This window comes from Anguilla rostrata, chromosome 3, assembly GCF_018555375.3.
Source record: "Anguilla rostrata isolate EN2019 chromosome 3, ASM1855537v3, whole genome shotgun sequence".
Lineage (NCBI taxonomy): Eukaryota > Metazoa > Chordata > Actinopteri > Anguilliformes > Anguillidae > Anguilla > Anguilla rostrata.
The window spans coordinates 8,485,772-8,504,045 of NC_057935.1; the positions used below are offsets into that span (position 1 = coordinate 8,485,772).

An 18,274-nucleotide genomic window follows, 5' to 3' on the forward strand; every position below is an offset into this window, starting at 1 on the left:
CACCCTTTGCTGCTATAACAACCTCCACTCTTCTGGGAAGGCTTTATACTAGTTGTTGTAGCAGTGCTGCAGGGAATTGCTTCCATTCATCCAGAAGAGCATTAGAGAGGTCAGGCACAATTGGCTTTCCAATTGATCCCAAAGGTGTGGGATGGGGTTGAGGTCAGGGCTCTGTGCAGGCCAGGCAAGTTCTTCCACACTGTTCTGGACAACACCATTTCTATATGTGTGCCTGGGGGAATTGTTGATGCTGAAATGTTGGAACAGGAAAGGGCCGTCCCTAAACTGTTGGGGAGGCACAGAATTGTCTAGAATGCGATTCTACGGTCTAGCATTAAGATTTGCCGTCCCTGGAACTAAGGGGCCAGCCCAAACCATGAAAAACAGCCCCAGACAAAGGGGTGTCCAGATACTTTTGGTCATATAGTGTACGTCTTCTAAGTGCTTTGTATGAGACGTTTGGGCATCTCAGTTTCCACCGAGCACTAAAATGGCCGCCGTGTCTCCCTTTGATGTTTCTCCAGATCTCAGACCTTTGCCTGACGTGGCTATGACGGGGAACTGCACGCGGGAGTGCACGGAGTTCGGCCACTCTGACGCCTGCTGGATGCCGGGGCAGCCCTCGCCGAACCGCAAGACCAAGAACGCCCCGAAGCTCTCCACCTTCGTGCCTTACCAGGAGAGAGAGGGCCAGGAGCGGCTGACCGGCGGGAGCCCCAAACTGGTCGAGGAGCGGAGCAACAACAAGGTGGCCAACATCCGGTTCCTGCCCCCCTACAGTGCCTACTCCGGCGGCAGCAGTCACGAGCCGGGCAAGGACTGCCCACTGGAGGAGATCCCCCTCAACCAGACCTCGGAGTTCCCGTCCGCCACCTCGCCCTCCAGCCAGGCCTCCAAGAGAGAAATCTACCTGTGAAGACACACCCCTCCCTCCCTCCCTCCCTCCCTCTGCCCCTCAAATGCCCCGCCCCCCACCTCCCCCCCCCCCCCGTCCAAGCCACACCTGACCCCCCCCCCCCCCCCCCCGTGCCTGTTTGCTGGGCTGTCGGAGACAAGCCACAGCGTACCACTCGCTTTTTTTTGTAACCAAGACAACGCTTTAGAATCCAAAAAAAAAAAGAAAGATTAGTAAAAAATTAAATGAAGAAAAAACAAACAAAACCGCTAACTGAAGGAATGTAAACCATGGTTTTGTTTAAATACTGTAAGCATTTGATGGAATTCTTTTTAATACGTTTTATTTTTCTTTTCCGTTTCCTTTTTAAACGTTAGGGCAATGCCGTTACAGCCGAAACTGAAAACAATCAAAAAGATTGTATATATATTATATATAAATAGAAATATAAAAGGACATTACTATTCTTTTTGTTTCTTTTCGTTTGGTTTGGAAGCGATTGATGTGGCCTGCCAATTCCAGGAACTCCAAAGCTACAATCAATACTGCTGTGCTGAAACTGATGTTTTGTGAGGTACAGAACACATCAACACATCGACCTAAGAATCTACACCTCCACCCAACAGCAAGTCTTTCTACACGGCCGTACAGCCCCGACATCGATCATCAATACAACCAAGACATTTTTTATTACTGTACAGTACTGTAAATACCCTGGATGGCATGCCGTCTATGGCCTGCTTTCCGAGGACCACTCTAAAGAGCTTCAAAACTCTTTTTTCTGTTGTCCTTGATGTTTACGGTGATGTGGAACTTTGTGTTAGCAAAGTGCTGTTTCCCCTCACAAAGGGGGGGTGGAACGGCTTACAGGAACGCAGGAAGGAGGGGATGGATTCTTGAATCACTCTTTTTTGCTGCCACACAATTCTCCGAAAACCCGGGGAAGAAAGCCCACCTCTTGGTTTCCCATCTATAATTGGTTTTATGTGGGGGAAAAAGAAAGGACAAGCAAAAAAAAAAAAAGAAAAAGAAAAAAAAAGGCAGTGACCTGTAAACATTTTGAGGTGTCTGTGTTCTGGAGAGCCCCACTGTTGACACATATTGGTGCTACTCCACCTCTTCATTTTGCTCCTTGCCACCTCACAGAGGGACGACGCCCCACACATAAGGCCACACCCCCATCAACCAGACCACGCCCCTATAGATGGTATGCCACCTCTACACTTGATCTTCATCCTCCCCTTTTTTTAGACTCCATAGAGGAGACCACACTCTGAGGCTCTAATTCACTGGAGGAGACTACAGGACATTGAGAAGACCAAGCCTACCTGCCACAGCATCGCAGCTCACTGTATCCCACATCACCTGACGCAGTTAACGGCCAAAACACTAAATCCAGGACTCGGTCGACCCCAAGTGATCAAAATGGTGGTCACAATGTGTGGTGACAAATGCAAGGCAGGACTTTGTTGACCTTAGACTTATCCAAAAGCAGGACTTGATCATGCTGACCGGACCATACTGTACACAGGATATGGTAGACTATGACTGGTCCAAACGCAGGACTTGGTCAACTAAGGGTGATCCAAATGCAGGACTCATTCAGCCTTATGGGGTCCAACCACTGGACCACATTGACTCTGAGCTGGGTGAATTCAGGCGTCCATCGGACCTGAGTGGTCCGCACGCGGAACTTAGTCGACCTGGACTGGGCCCAAGCAGACCCAGACGACCCGGAACTGTCCGATCACTGGAGCCTCCCCCCTGGACTGCGGGACGGGTGCAAAGTCATGACCGTGCTCATGGCCCGAAGACCGACAGCTAGCTCTCACGCTTGTGTGCCCCACTGTATGCATTTTCATATCATCTGCATAATTACCGACGTGCTTCACTCCGCTGCGTTCTAAGGGCAGTCAGTATGATGAGTGCTGCACAACCAAAAACATATATAATAGGCCTGGATGTAGATGTAGGACAGGAAGGGGAGGGACAAGGGGGCTTGATTGACAGGGGGGACAGGGGGAGGGGGGGGGGGCATTGGTGTGGAAGCCTGATCCATCTTTGTTCCATAGTTCTCCTGTGTGCTTACTATGAGGGCAAGGGAATGACACTGTCCGGTAGTGAGACAGATGCACTCCGATGCTTTTACGCGAGACAGGTTGCAGAAATATTGCACTAATTACACCTCCAGGGTCTCTTCATTAATGGTGATAATTTCACATCTAAAACGGGAGGGGGGTTTGTGGTTTAAAGTTAATTTTGAGCGTTATATTAATAGCCCGGCGACAGTAATGGAATTTCACCTGTGGCAAAAACGTGTCAGCCGTAATGGGATTAATGGAAGCTGGAGAAAATAGCCCCGTGCGCTGTGACGGCACTCACTGCACCGGCAGGCACGCCGCATATCCTGCAGAAAAAAAGGAGAAAAAAAACTGCCCCATGCAAACAGCCACGTTTGCGCTTTTGTTTATTTGTTTACTTTCTTGTGGCCAGGGCCATGTAACTAAGCAGGCAAAGTCACCCCCCCCCCTTTTTCCCAAACCAGGGGTTTATTTTACTGTGCGAATCCTTTCGTGTTCATGCATTCACAATGTGTTTTTTATTGATTATTTCGCTTCTGAAATTTCGTAAGTCTGTTGTTTTGGTCATGTTTATTTTATCAAATCATTTTGGAGACTCCGAAGGGAGAACGAGAGTCACCGAATTTCTTTGCAGAACCATCGGCTGCAACACTGGGGGGGAAAAAAAAAAAGTTCAACAAAAGAACCTGTCTCTCCAGCATTCATTTGTTCATAATTTTATGTTAAAGTGTCACTCATCATCCATTTTCCTAGCATGGTTGTTTAGCCGCCATTTTGGCCTATATTGTAGAATACAATTTTAACCATTCATGCACGCAGTTTGATAGGTGTAAATCTTTAAAAAAAAAGAAGAATGTCATTTACTGTGTCATTTAAGCACTCTTGAGCTGACAGAATAGAGTGCCACAGTCAGGAATCACGAGATTGAATCACATTAACTTGTCAAAAGACAAATGGATGGTTTGAGAGTCCCCTAATAGGAATGCTGTCCACCAATACATTTTCAGTGCACAATGCATTGTCTCTCAGTACACTTCATGCAGATGTCTCCACTTGGAGAAGTGCACTACATGCAACATTCTCCACTTGGAGAAGTGCACTACATCCAACATTCTCCACTTGGAGAAGTGCACTACATGCAACATTCTCCACTCGGAGAAGAGCATTAAGAATTATGTTTGGTTGAAAAAAGAATTGTCCTGACTATTAATTTAAGGCCACAAGTCCTGTGCTCATTATAGGAACAATTAATTACAATAAACCAATTATATGTCCAGCCAGAGAGATTAAAAAATGACATTCTTATATAGTCAAAGCCATTTAATGGCCATGATAAAATATGGCAAAAAAAAAAAAAAAACATAATCCACTGTAATTGCATTTAAGCCGACTCCATTTCCACAGTAGCCTTCAGAGGGCTCTGAATTCTCTGTGGGCCTTGCAAAGCCAGCCCTGCCTGACACCAGGAAATCAACTACCGTTCTTCACAATTCATCATCAGCTGTTTTCATTGCGGTGAAGGTGGGGTGGGTGTCCTGGTTACGTACATGTGGCACCTTTAGTCATTGTGGAATGATAATGTGGCGCCGTATCGACAAAAGATTTTCAGCGAGGACCTCGGGTCACAAGTATTCCTGAGGCTCCGTTAACAGTAACAGGCTCACAATTCAGCCGATCAAGAGCAGGTCACAGGGTGTCTCAGGTCTTGCATTTTTAATACAACTTTAAAACAGTTTCACTTTTATTATTTCACCTCATTTGTGCTGCACGGCCACTGGAGTCCACTCTGAGTCACGGACTGTCCGCTAATTCCGGCATTTGGAATCAGTTCAAATTTAATTCAGTGGAGCAGGAAATTAATTGAAATTCAATTCATGAATTAAAATATTTCCGTAGAGCAACGCGGGTATTTTTCAATGCATGAATTAAATTTAAATTCATTTCCTGGATAACTTTCACGGCTTGCATGGGTTCTGTATTAACTGGGGTGCATTATAAGAGGTCTTCTCCGTATTTGAAAGTGCAGTAATGTGTCCACTGGGAATGGGCAGTCCACAGACTAAAGTGAACCCTTCCACAGTGATGTCATAATCTGGATTATTGGAAAAGAATTGGGTTTGTTTCCCAAAGTGGGCATTCATCCCAAAATTACATTGGCTTTTGAATTGGCACATTCTCCCACTCATCTGGAGTGAAGGAATCTAATATATTCAGTCTGTCTGATACATTTGGACACATTACCTATCGCATTACATATTATCCATTTTGCAAAGCTGAACGATCTTTTCATTTCCCCAAAAATGGCATGGTGGTTATAGAGTTAGATTTATATTTTGGACTCAACCAATAGTTACAGGTTAAACTCCCCGCTGGGGCAATGCCATTAGGTTTTTAACAAATAACACAAAGTAAACATCCCTCTGTTTAAATGGACTAACTAACAAATGAGTTATATAAATCACCCTGGAAATTGGTGGCTTGCTAAAGAAATTAGCAAACACTTAAAAAACAGTTGGTTATGCATATCTGAGAGGATTTTTTAAATTGAATTGCTAATAGTAGGGTCTGCCGTTGATGGCTTTTTGGTACTTTCAGGTTTTTTTTAAGTTTTTTTTTTAATGCTTTAATGGACACTGGGATCATTCGTTGACAATGGCAGGATCGAATGGCAGGTCTTTTTCTTCTTTTCTTTTGTAATTCCCTCCAGGGCTACAGAAAAGGAAACAGGTCATTCCTCTTACTGACAGGGTCTCCACTCTCCCTCTCCCTCACCGTGACCTTGGGCCTCCCCCCCGGCCTTGTTTATCTGCGTCGTTAGGGGCGGGCGAGATAGCTCCGCCCCCGAAGTTGCCACCGCCGGTAAAACCCCTCGCCAAAACCGCGGGAAACCACTCCGGCCACGGACCGAGGAGGAGGAGGGACGAAAGGCGATGACGAACGGTTCCGTAGATGGGGCTCCACCCTCGGACTGACCCCACAAACCCCGCCCTAGCCCAAAAATGTCGCCACCCCGCTTCGGGCTGGGACAGGGTGACCGTGAATCAGCGGGTGGGTGGGTTCACACCTCCTCTGTGTATCTCCCTGCATCCCTCCTCCTCCGGTCTCTCTGTCAGCCTTTCGCTCCCGAAGCCTCAAGCCTGTCCGTCAAACAAGCCAGGACCGCCCATGGCCTTGATAATGGTGCCGACTGAACAGAGCCGATTTACAGTGAAATAAAACCCAAGGCCGTGGGTACGCGCGTGTGTGTGTGTGTGTGTGTGTGTGTGTGTGAATGTACAGACCGGATGCCAGGGGGTTAGTGTAATGTTTTCCATGTTAATCTGCATTAAGTGACCGAAGCCCATCGCTGTAAATCATCATTGCGATGCATTGTGGGGCAGCATGATAAGACTGGCATACCTGGGCTGTATGAACACATACGAGCAGTGACAGTCGCGGTGGCTCTCCGTCCCTGGGGACCGCTTCCTGCTATTCCCCGGCGAAGAGCTGTCACAGATACCGCCGATGAAATCTCAGCACCACGGACCACTGTAATAGCATCCTGTTGATTTTTGGAGTAAAGCAATTTTCATACTGTAATTGTATTTTTTTTTCGGTTGGTTTGTTTGTTTTTCGCCTTTTCGAAAAAAAAAAAAAAAATGGCAGCACGCATTTGCATGGCGGCTTCGCCCCTGACAAATCCGCGAAACGACGGCAAACGCGGGAGAGAGGACCGTCCCGTGGAAACGACAACACGCGTGACGAGGGCGCTCTCCCGCGTTTGTCCTGCCCACGTGTGTTTATCTGCGTTTCGCCATCTCCCCCGCTTCTCGGGGTTTGAAACACCTCAAGTGAGACGGCAAACAGGAGCGATTAAATTGGCTTGATCTTCCCCAGATAATCCAATTGCCTTGCGTTCGCCGCGCAGAATATTAACGGATCCCGGTCCCCGCTGAGCGAGAAACGGGCGAAATATTTCATATGGAGACCCCTTTCTCCCTCGGTCACAGAGAGAAACGTGGCCTTTCTGCAACGTCCGGCCACTCGTGCCATCAGTAGCACATTTTTAATTTTAGCTGGCAACCCTCGTGTTTATTTTTCTAGAAGAGAACCGTAAGGATTGCCGTGTGTACAAACAGAGGCAGGAGGACGCCATTCTGCTCGGCAAATATGTCGCCAGGATGGCATTTCGATTTGACGACATCGCTCGGTGCGGTGGGACAGAGATTCCCACAAGGCAATAGCTTTCAACACACTTCCATTTTAATGAAACAACCAAGCAGGTTATGTACAGGGTATGTGGGGCACCAGTCACAGTTCCGTCCTCTCAGTGTCATGTCCGAAGGTTCGTTATTTAGCAGGAAGTATATGTAGATGAAGGAAACCCATTTGAAAATGCATCCATATGAAATAAATGGTTATACACAATTTAGTAGGAAGTGCGCAATGTGGATCAGTTTATTAGGGGGGTGAAATGGGAGCACAGTCTAAGGGTCTTATCCAGATGAAGTAACCGTCTTAGTACAGCATGAAAAAAAGCCAATTTTATAAATATATACATTTTCTGTTGTTGTGATTGTTTTATTAATAGTACAAAAAGAAGAAAAAAAAACACTGTTATAAACATGTAAATGTAAATGGTCATTGCTATTTTTACAAGAGGTCTTGGATTGAGATTTGTAAATGATAATAATGTGTTAACTCATGGTGGTCTGTTTCTTTGTTTATTTTTTAATTTTTTTCCATGGTTGGTATTTTTAAAAGAAGAAGAAAAAAAACTTTACAATTCACAACCTTTTGTGCGGGAAAGGATCTGCTGATCCGCATATTACACGTAATTTGCATCAAGATTGTTTTACACTGTTCATAAAATACCCGACAGTCTCAGTTTTAAGGCTTACTGTGAGCATGGTCAACGATGATGAGCAGCATGAAGATGTGGTTTCGGGTTCGAACCCTCCACTCACGCCATTTTGTCATGAAACAAAACCACACCACGTAATGCAGCTAAATTCAGGATCCCATTGAATGAGATTCCCAAACAGGGTGACTGCCATTCTCAATTTCCAGATCTTTTCCCTACACTCTAGAAGTAACAAATGATGTTTTTTTTTTCTTATGTATTAGCATGCCATGCTTTTCCAACATCAGGGGAAAACAACCGAAAGAAAAATAAAAAACAAAACAGCCACCATGAAAAGTTTGTCTTTGCAGGAAGTACAAGTTTGTAGCCTAAATGTTGGTTATATTTATATAGGAAACATGCTAGTGATGCCTTGTTTTCAGTACAGTTTTATGTACATGCAAGTGTAGCTTTTTAAAACTTATGATGAAATCCAACGGCAAATGAAAAAATTGTAAAATATTTTTAAGGTAGGGGTTGATAGGGTGCGATTGGGTGAATTCACCGTCAGTGTGGATGCGACAGTCTAATATGCGTTTACTGTAGTTATATTCACTGGCTTCTTGTCTCTTTTACGGTTTACCTTTTTTTATTTTGTTGGATTTTTTAATGTTTTTTTTATTTTATTTTTTATTTTTTGCAAACAGTGAGCTTCAACGGAAATGGGTCGTTGGTTTGTTTGATTTCCACTTGTTCCATTTTGTTCCGATCAGTATTCGCATGTTGAAAAAAGAAAAAAAAAAAACTAATTGTGGTCTTTTATTTTTGCTGAGCAAATCAAAGAGAGTCCCTTGTAATTATTCCTTCCTTATAGCTTTACAATAAAAATACATTAAGAAAAGATTCGCCGCTTTTCTTACATTATTATCGTATTTCTTGAGATTCATCCAGAACTTGCTTGCTCCCTCAGGGTACGCTAATGCTGCCAGGACTACTGCTGCTGCTGCTGCTGCTTGTCCAGGTAATACTAATTCTGAAGGGGAAGTGAATATTTTCACATTGTAGGCGTCTTCTACAACAATGGAATCTGTTGTCATTAACGCATAGTGTGTGCCATAGCACATCATTTTTGCTTATACATTTATAAACACTATATACAATGCAAGTCATATTAGCTACTCATGTTGTAGGCATTTGGCAGGTTTTTTGTGTCTAAATGTACAAACCAAACACAGCTCGATGCCTAGCCAACCCTAGACAATACCTTCCCGACTGTCAAGAATGATGCTAGCCATTTCAAATTCTGGAACATTTATAATTGGTGGAGGCTGAAAGGCATGTCAGGACATGAGTGGTGTGTGTGGGGGGGGGGGGGGGGGGGCTGGGAATGTGAATACAGCAAAGTACAGGAGAATCCTAGTGGTCAACTTGCTTGAGTCAATCAACATTCGAAAGGAGGATACTTCACACTTCACCAGAACGATAACCAATAATCTTCTGTAAAAAGTGTGAATCATTTTTTTTAAGACACTGTACATATGAATGCATTTTAGCATTTTCTCAATACCAACATTTTTCCTGTAATATGATGCCAGTAAGTGGCACAAGTCTGAAGATGATCATGCTGACGATCTTTCTACAAAAATGTTTTTTTATTTTATTTAAAAAAACATTAACTGATCTCAGTAAAAGTCTACAAATGAAATATTACATTATGCAGATTTGTTCATTCACATCACTTGGCTAAGTATACGTTTTGCAGTGCGACAAATATTCATGAAATTTCTGGCCTTTGTAGAAAATCCCATGGTGCATAATTTAGAAAAGACCTGATTGGTCAATAAGGGTTAACGTGGAATGCAACAGACTTTGAGTTAGCCAGGTGTTCTTAAAATGAAGGCAAGAGATTGTGGCAGTGAAGCAAGCTACATTTCCTCACCTGCACATCAGCGCATAAAGAACGTTTTACATCCTCCTCAGTTATATTTTATTGATTGCAAGTTACAAATATGAAGTACTGTTAAAATAAGAAATTGCTTATTTTAATTGCATCACCTGAAGTGCATAAAGTTGGACCTGGTTATGATTGGAATTCTTCCATGAATTTCCATCCAACAGTTTTTTGAATTAACATTTTCCTCAGGAGAGACGCATAAATGCATTTAAACAGAGAAACATTTAAAATGCAGTTTATTTAATACCTTTTTTTTTTGTTGAGACTGTTTATATTTTATAGAAGTGAGCTAACAGCTGGGAAAAGTATAAAGTGACTTTAACCAAGACACGGGAACTGCTGGGTCATCGACAGAGCTTTGTGGGAAGAAAAGCTCGAATAAAAGTGGAAATCACTGGCTTCTCGAGCTCCCTCATTCTCTGTGGTATCAGGGGTCGGGGGTCAGGGAATGGGGCTGAAAGTGTTAGCCTAGTTATTTGGTGGTGATCAGAAATCGGTGTTGCTACGGGAAACGCGGGGGGGGTGGGGGCGGGAGGTTAAAGGACTGCTGGCTTAAATGAAAAGCTGAGCCAGATGAACACATGTGATTTAAAGCCCGGGGACAGGTTTTTTTTTTTTGTTTTTTTTTACAAGGCTCAGCTCAGGGGAGCTCTGTACAGCACGTCTGAAGCTCTGCGTTAGCCATGCGATTCGGCCTTCCCTTCGGCTGCCTTTCCATCAATGCCTCGCCCCCCACCCCCACCAAACAACAAAAAAAGGAAAGGGGGGGCTGTGGCCGCAGCAGGATGTGACATCACATGGTCACATGCTTTACGAGCACCACAGCTGGACAGCAGTCTGAAGGGGTCAGCAGAAGGATGCAACCAGTCACACAAAGCTCAGTTAGCTCATGGTGGTGTGAACTGTCCCAGGATGCACCTCCTGTGCAGCTCCTGTGGTTTTCTGTGAAACGGCATGGGCAGATTCCTTAGCGGTTGCCGCAGTAACAGAGTGGCGCAGTTCATCTTGAAATGTCCGGAGTAAAGAGGACCGAGTCGGCCAGATGACCCACCCAGGACAACAAACCTCTCCATCCCCTCATGTCTCCATGTATAAATCTGCGAAGTCCCAGCACGCTGCTGAGAAAAGAGTAGGGAGCCGCTATATTGTTTCATTTCTAAACTGGTTAGTCAGTGAATATTTTTGAAAATGTAGTTAAGTGAAAGATAAACTTTTGACAGCCAACAGAGGCTGCTCACAAAATGGGGTTACTCTTATCACCGACACTATGGAATAGCATCGCTGCACAAATATTTACTCTGGGACGTGACTGAATTAAGTGTCTAATAACAGTTTTGAGATGAAAATGCCTAGGGATGAGTGTATGTGTGTGTGTGCGTATGTGTGTGTGTGCATCCCTGTCTCTGTATGTGATTCTGTTTCTGTTTGTATGACAATTGTTAGATTTGTTTTCAGATAAAGGAGTGCTGTGACTTGAAACGCCCATTGCTTTCGAAGGGAGAGTCACAGAGTGAAGTAGGAGATCTGGCTAAATTAACTTTCTAATGAATTAGAAAATTATCTGTGGCGCTGAATGTATGCAAATTGCTCTTCCCTGTTTCCACACTGTCATTAGATTTTAGAGTGCGGCAGAGGCCTGCAATGCTGGTTGTGGAGAACCACGGGGCCTTTGGGTCTCAACACTTAATTGATAAGTTGAAGCAGCTGATTACACAGAAAACCCACCTCTCCCGGTTCCTTGGCTCTATATTTGTTGTTGATTATGATGTTAAAAACCCCATAAGTTCCTGAGGATCTCTGGGACCAGGATCGAAGACCTCTGTTGTGGAGCGTAGCGTTCCCCCAAGAGAAGGGGGAGGGGGGGTTTATGGAGTGTACCACTGGCATAACCCAGGGGTAGGCAAAACTGGCCCTGTACATATTCAAAGCTTCTTTTTTTCTAATTTGGTTCTTACCCTAAATGTGGATGTTTGCCTGCATGCAGTACATGAATTTGCATTAATAATGTGTTATGCTGGGTGACACAATGGTGCTTTGGATAGCACTGTCACCTCAATGCAAGAATGTCCTAAGTTTCTTCATGGAGTTTGCATGTTCTCTCTTTGTCTGTGTGAGTTTCGTTTAGGTACTTCGATTTCCCCCATAGTTCAAAATTAGATCCAGCCCCTGTTTTTCAATCCCCCTGTAACCCTGACTACAAATAAGTGGGTTAGATATTAGATGGACGGATGATTTATTCAGTTCTCTAATTGAAAGCTCAGGTAGAGGAACGCCTCTGATGGTCGCGGTGTTCCAAGATGGACCTCCTTTGTTGAACTGAGTTCACATTCAGACAACAAAAGACTGGAAGATAAAGCTTATGAGTAATACATACTCTCTGTTTATATCACTTGTGATCATTAAAGATTAACTGGGATTATTTTTCAATTTCAAACTCTCAAAGCTCTCCCAAGCCTGAGCATATCATTGTCTGTACACATCTGGGGAGGCTGTAATGAAGAAGTTTCTGCTTGAATGGACAGGCTGTATTGTGAAAGCAAGCAGTGGAAATATAGGGAGAAAACCTAAATTGTATAGTATAGCATGTATGAAAATATGAACAAAAAATATTTAAAAAATGGAATATTTTGGGAATTTTTTTTTTTTTGGTTTTAAACTCAAACAGTGCAAAAAAAGGTAGTGTGAGGTGATATCATGGTCTAGCAAAGATGGTCTCACAAGCTTGTCTGGATGATTTGCTTTAAGGTGCAAATGGCACCATTTGCATACAGTATGAATGCGCCAGGCACCACCATCCTTGGGTGTACAGCTTACAAAATTGACACGCCTAGTAGCTATCCTTCATGTGAGATAACAGTAGGTGTTGATGCTATCTTGTGGTGTTTTTTTTTTAGAAAAAAGAAAAAAAAGATTGTTGTTTGCTAGCTACAGCAGTACATGCGGTTTACATGGTTTTCCTAGATCCCCTATTATGTTTTCTGTGGTTGAAAGTCACCTGCACGGAGAGAGAGAGAGAGAGAGAGAGTGGGATATTACCACAATCGGAATTTAGAATGTGCTGTTGCTTGTGGAACTGCATTGCCATGGTGACTTAGATGCATTCTCGCCTTCAACACGACGCAGTCACAAACACAGCTGAAAACCCCAGGGAACTGAAGAGCTTGTGTCTCCTTCCGTGTCGCGGCTCAGTCTGGAAACTAGAAGCTCCCCCGCCGCTTGCCATTTTTTTCTGCGAGTAGACTGCTGTCGTACGGTAGAGTCGTCTTACGCAATGCGATCCGTCATCCAGGGGTTTTTAACGGTAAAAGTTTTGTGCGCAGAGTACATTCGCTCCGTCTCCCAGCTGAATACCTACATATGCCGCGTGTGTGACTGCACTGTGTCACCCCCAGTGCCTACAGTGCCTATTTCCAGACCCAAACGTAAAGGCTCCGAACCATGGGGTACGGCTTTCTAAGGTCCGCATTCCCAAATCTTATTGTGAGACGAGCGACCTTCTCCCTCCCTAGGTACTCACCTCTCCCAGTCATGATGACTGTCGGAACTCACCCTCCCAATGATTCAATCAGCTTCCCATGATGTTCAGGACAGAAAAACAGTTAAAATCACCATTCAACACCCTATCTATTTAGGATGGATCTAGCTTCCTCGTCACAGCCGCCATCTTCCAGCGGCTGTGACGAGGAACGTATTAAACGCTTGTTATGGATGTCGTCTGTATTTGTTCAGGATTTGTATTTTTGGCTCGGTTAGGGTAGTTATCTTGCATTCACACTGTAACGACGTCGCACGAAACGCTCACCGAGCACGTGTCTGCGAAAGGAACACGACGCGACGTTGACAGCTTCCTCTGGATGGAGTCCTTGATGCCGATCGGTGTTTGGGTGGAGGCCTTTTGTGGAGTGCGTTTTTTTTCCGTACCGCGGCCCCCCGTCGCGCTGCTGAGAGGGGGTCGGCCGTTCTCCCGGCTCGGAGCCCCCGGTGCGCCGCGGCGGCGAGAGCACATAGCTGCGGGCGGCGTTTGCGTTGCGCTAAAGCGAAGATCGCTTGCGCTGATTCCCGCGCCCATAATCACGCGGAGTGCCCGCGTTTTCGCGCAGCACTTACGTTCAGCAGGGCGGTGGAGAGCTTTGACGCGGGATTTCAGGCCCGACAGAAAAGAGACATCTGCCTCCTCTTCCCGCTAAAAAAAAAAGGCGCGGCTCTCTCTCCGAATTAAGCAAGCCGGAGTGTCGCCTTTGTTCCCGGAGCGGAGGAGCTCATCAGCGCTGTTTGTGTTCCTCCTCCTCGAGTCTGCCCCGTTAATCTCCAGGAGTGGAGCGGAGCACCGGCAGCACGTGTGTAAATAAAGTCAGTCATTCGGTCAGTCAGTCAGTCAGTCAGTCAGTCAGCCAGCCAGTCAGTCAGTCAGTCAGTCAGTCAGTCAGTCAGTCAGTCAGTCAGTCAGTCAGTCAGTCAGTCAGTCAGTCAGTCAGTCAGCCAGCCAGTCAGTCAGTCAGTCAGTCAGTCAGTCATTCAGTCAGTCAGTCAGTTGGTCGGTTGGTCGGTCAGTCAGTCAGTCAGCCAGTCACTCACTCAGTCAGTCAGTCAGTCAGCCAGTCACTCACTCAGTCAGTCAGTCAGTCAGCCAGTCACTCACTCAGTCAGTCAGTCAGTTACTCAGCCAGTCAGTCAGTCAGTCAGTCAGTCAGTCAGTCAGTCAGCCAGTCACTCACTCAGTCAGTCAGTCAGTCAGCCAGTCACTCACTCAGTCAGTCAGTCAGTCAGCCAGTCACTCACTCAGTCAGTCAGTCAGTCAGCCAGTCACTCACTCAGTCAGTCAGCCAGTTACTCAGCCAGTCAGTCAGTCAGTCAGTCAGTCATTCTGTCAGTCAGTCATTCGGTCGGTTGGTCGGTCAGTCAGTCAGTCAGCCAGTCACTCAGTCAGTCAGTCAGTCAGTCAGTCAGTGGTGCAGGGGAGGGCCCCAGCGCTGCAGCTCGCTATATTGCGACGCGTTCTGCACGGATTCCCGCGAGTCGCCTGGTAGCGCCGCTCTCCTTCGCTGTCAGCAGAAGCCTGAGTGAGTGAGTGAGTGAGTGAGTGAGAGCGCGTTGCCGGGGACTGCAGTCCCAGTCGCTGGTTAGTCGTCTGACTTCCCCTCGTGAAGCTCGCCGGCTCTCCTCGAATCAATCACTCAGCGGGCAGAGAGCTGCAACGGACTCGCACTCTCTCATTCCTCCCCACATCCGCTACCGCGAGGGGTACTGAAGCTCTCCAGATCCAATCTCTCATCACTCTCCGGCCCATGATCCTCGCTGTTTCGGACACCTGTGGCCTCTTACGAGTTTATCCATTTTCTTGAACTTTCTTTGGTGACACAACAACAAAAAATAAAAATCATATTGTACCGTTGTGCTTTTCCTGTGGATGAACTAAATGTGTGACAGCAGCTTTGAGCATGCTGTATGTGTACTGCTTTCCACTTTATTGCATTCATAAACACCATCACCTTTTTCTATAAAATGGCCAGGGCCCTTATGCATTGGTCCCATAATAATAATAATAATAATAATAATAATAATAAACATTTTTTTAAAATACTTAATTTGAAACATGTCAGCTTTGTCCTTTTGATTATCATTTATTTCAACTTATTTACACATATGTTTAATAAAAATCATTAATTAATTAAAATAGTCAATCACATTTTAAAACAAGATTCTTTGCTCCCCAGAGAGCAGCCCTCTCTGTCCTTTAATTGATTGTCTCCTCAGGGACTATAAATTCAGGGGGGGACTGACCTTTGACCTCAAGGCATTCTAGTGTCAGCTGTCAGAGAATAGCTGTGCTCAGGGCTGCCGTCTGCCACTTGCCAGCCGAAGAGAAGTGGCCTAGCTACAGAGCATCCGTTCATGAAGAAAGGCAATGTTATAATTTCTATTCAGGAGATAATTTGTTGGGGTTTGATATCTCCCTCCCCAGGGTGTTGTTCACGCATGGTCGCCTACGAAGCTGATCGGCAGCCCGAGGTGAGCATCGCACACACACACACACACACACGCGCGCGTGTGCCTCTCAGCCCTGCATTCATTAACCTACGGAAATTAGCAGCGGCGCTAGTCCTGAATTTAAAACGAGGGAGAGCGCTTTACTCATGCAAGAGAATGCATTTCTGTGCAGAAACAAATAAACATTTCCTGCAGACGGCAGGCTTTGCATCTGAGCTGGACCTAGCTCTGCAGCTGTGAAAAAAAAAACTGAAGAAACAAAAAAAAATACATATACTGTAAGGGGTTCAGACAAAACTTCCAGGTCTCTGAGCTGTTAAACCTTCCGGGCAGCAGCACTGTGTCCCATTTCTTCCCCGCTTTTCTCTGAGGATCACAGATGAATTTGATCCGAATCAACGGGAATTGGACTTGAATGTTTGCCATTGATCGGCAGGATAAAATATTGATACTAAGTCCCTGTAGCCTGCTCAGATTGTTCTCAGGCCAAAAGAGTGAAAGTGTTCTGGTGTCAGGATTGAGCAAACAATACCTGCACTCCCTCCCTCCCTCTCTCTCTTTCTTTATCTCTCTCTCTCTCTCTCTCTCTCTCCCTCTCTCTCTTTCTTTATCTCCCCCCTCTCTCTCTCTCTATCTCTCTCTCTCTCTATATATATATATATATATATATATATATATATATCCCTCTCTTTCTCACAAACACACACACACACAAATATATTTTAAGGCAAATATATACATACACACACACATGCACGAACACACACACACATATATATTTATATATATACACACACATTTGCTGGAGCCTAATAGCCAGAACAGTGAATGTCTCTTACTGGGGAGCAGGCTGGCTGACTGGCTGACTACCCATGGGCCTTGGAAGTCAGACGTAACGCAGGGCAAAACCGTTACTCATATATGGGTTTTCGGAACAAAGGAGAATTTCCCTACGGAGAAAATGAATAAGAGTTTAACATAACTGTCCCTGTCACAGTCTGTGATTTAAACTGTCGTTTAAAACTTGGACGTTTTTATCCGCGCACATTTCTCTCTTAAATGGCTCTGGATCCACTGAATTCCAATGGCACGTAGTGAAGTCCATATATAAATGGCTTTGTCAAGAACAGTGTGGAAGAACTTGACTGGCCTGCACACAGCCCTGACCTCAACCCCATCCAGTACCGTTGGGATCAGTTGAAAATTCAAATGCGAGCCAGACCTAATCACCCAATCAGTGCCCAAGCTCACTAATGCTGTTCTGGCTGAATGGAAGCAAATCCCTGCAGCAATGCTCCAACATCTAGTATAAAGTCTTCCCAGCAAAGTGGAGGTTATAGCAGCAAGGTGTGGACCAACTCCATACTAATGCCCATAATTTTGTATGAGATGTTGGATGTAAGGTGTCCACATGCTTGTGGCTATGTATTGCACGTTCGATTCATAGATTCATTTTTTGGTTATTGTTGCCGGCTTTCTGCACCCAGCTCTCTGGGCCTGACCTGCTGGGGCCCAGAGGAGCTTGTGAGCCAGGAGCCGATCTTCTGCGGGCCCAGGACTTTAAAACGTGAAGTGGGATCACTGATCCACACTTTTCTCAGTTATTTCGCAATTAGCCCTCTTGCCTTCCATTTCATAACTTCAGTCCGTTTAATTGTAATGCGAAATTATTTGCATCGCTGCACTGATTGGCAGTAATCATCCATTGTTAGCAGGAAAGGCGTTTATGAGACGAGTGTTTCTCCAGAGACTTGTACTTGCATTGCCAGGGAGTGGTGCCTGAGACTACGCAGACGTATAACAATTCAGACAAGCAAAGCCGAGACCTACCTGAAGGTGGCGCTACGCACTATTCACTCGCAGGGCAATATTTCATTCAGGCTGGTGTTTGTCAGATTTATTAGCTCGCTATACAGAGAGGAATGGATCCTAATAAATCTATCACAGGAATAAACACAATCAATTTAAGGAAATCAAGTATTTGTATTTCAGCAATATTGCAATGTCATGATATAGTATGCACAGTAGAATTATGTGTGATTTGTGTGTGTATGTGTGTGTGTGTGCATGCGTGTGTGTGTGTATGTGCATGTGTGCGTGTGTGCGTGTGCGTCCGCGTGTGTGTACGCCCTGGGGCTTGTAGTTTCTTATTATCTGTTGAAAATAAGTGTGCTGGGGTTTGGCAATATCTCACATTAAAACTGAAGGATTTATACTGCAGCTTTAGATGTGCTGGACCCCACACAATCTCTCTGGCAGCACCAGGAGGTCCGCTGCTTCCACCGGCAGTGGCCCTGAAGAACACAAGTACGCAGGGGCTGGAAATGTTGTTTTTGAATTAAATAATATGCCAGAAATTCTCTGCTCTTTCTATTGATCACCGTGCCACTAGGGGTGTTCCACAGGAGAGGGGGGGGGAAAGCAGATTTATGGCCCTTATGAATGTGGGTGTTAATTGCGTCCCATTGTGTTAGGAATGTGCTCGCCCAATATCTTATAAATATCACCTGCTGACGTTTCATTAAAGTGTCTGC

General features: G+C 45.1%; 1 protein-coding gene across 2 annotated transcripts in view; it reads left to right on the forward strand.

The window, feature by feature from the left end:
* Positions 1-8,701, forward strand: part of pcdh1b (protocadherin 1b) — a 174,768-nt gene extending 166,067 nt beyond the window's left edge. For both annotated transcript variants that reach the window (XM_064325881.1, XM_064325882.1), the window contains exon 5: positions 525-8,701. In XM_064325881.1, the coding sequence (XP_064181951.1) occupies positions 525-916 (392 nt within the window). In that variant the 3' untranslated portion in view covers positions 917-8,701. The remainder of the gene's footprint in view (positions 1-524) is intronic.
* Positions 8,702-18,274: the final 9,573 nt, after the last annotated feature.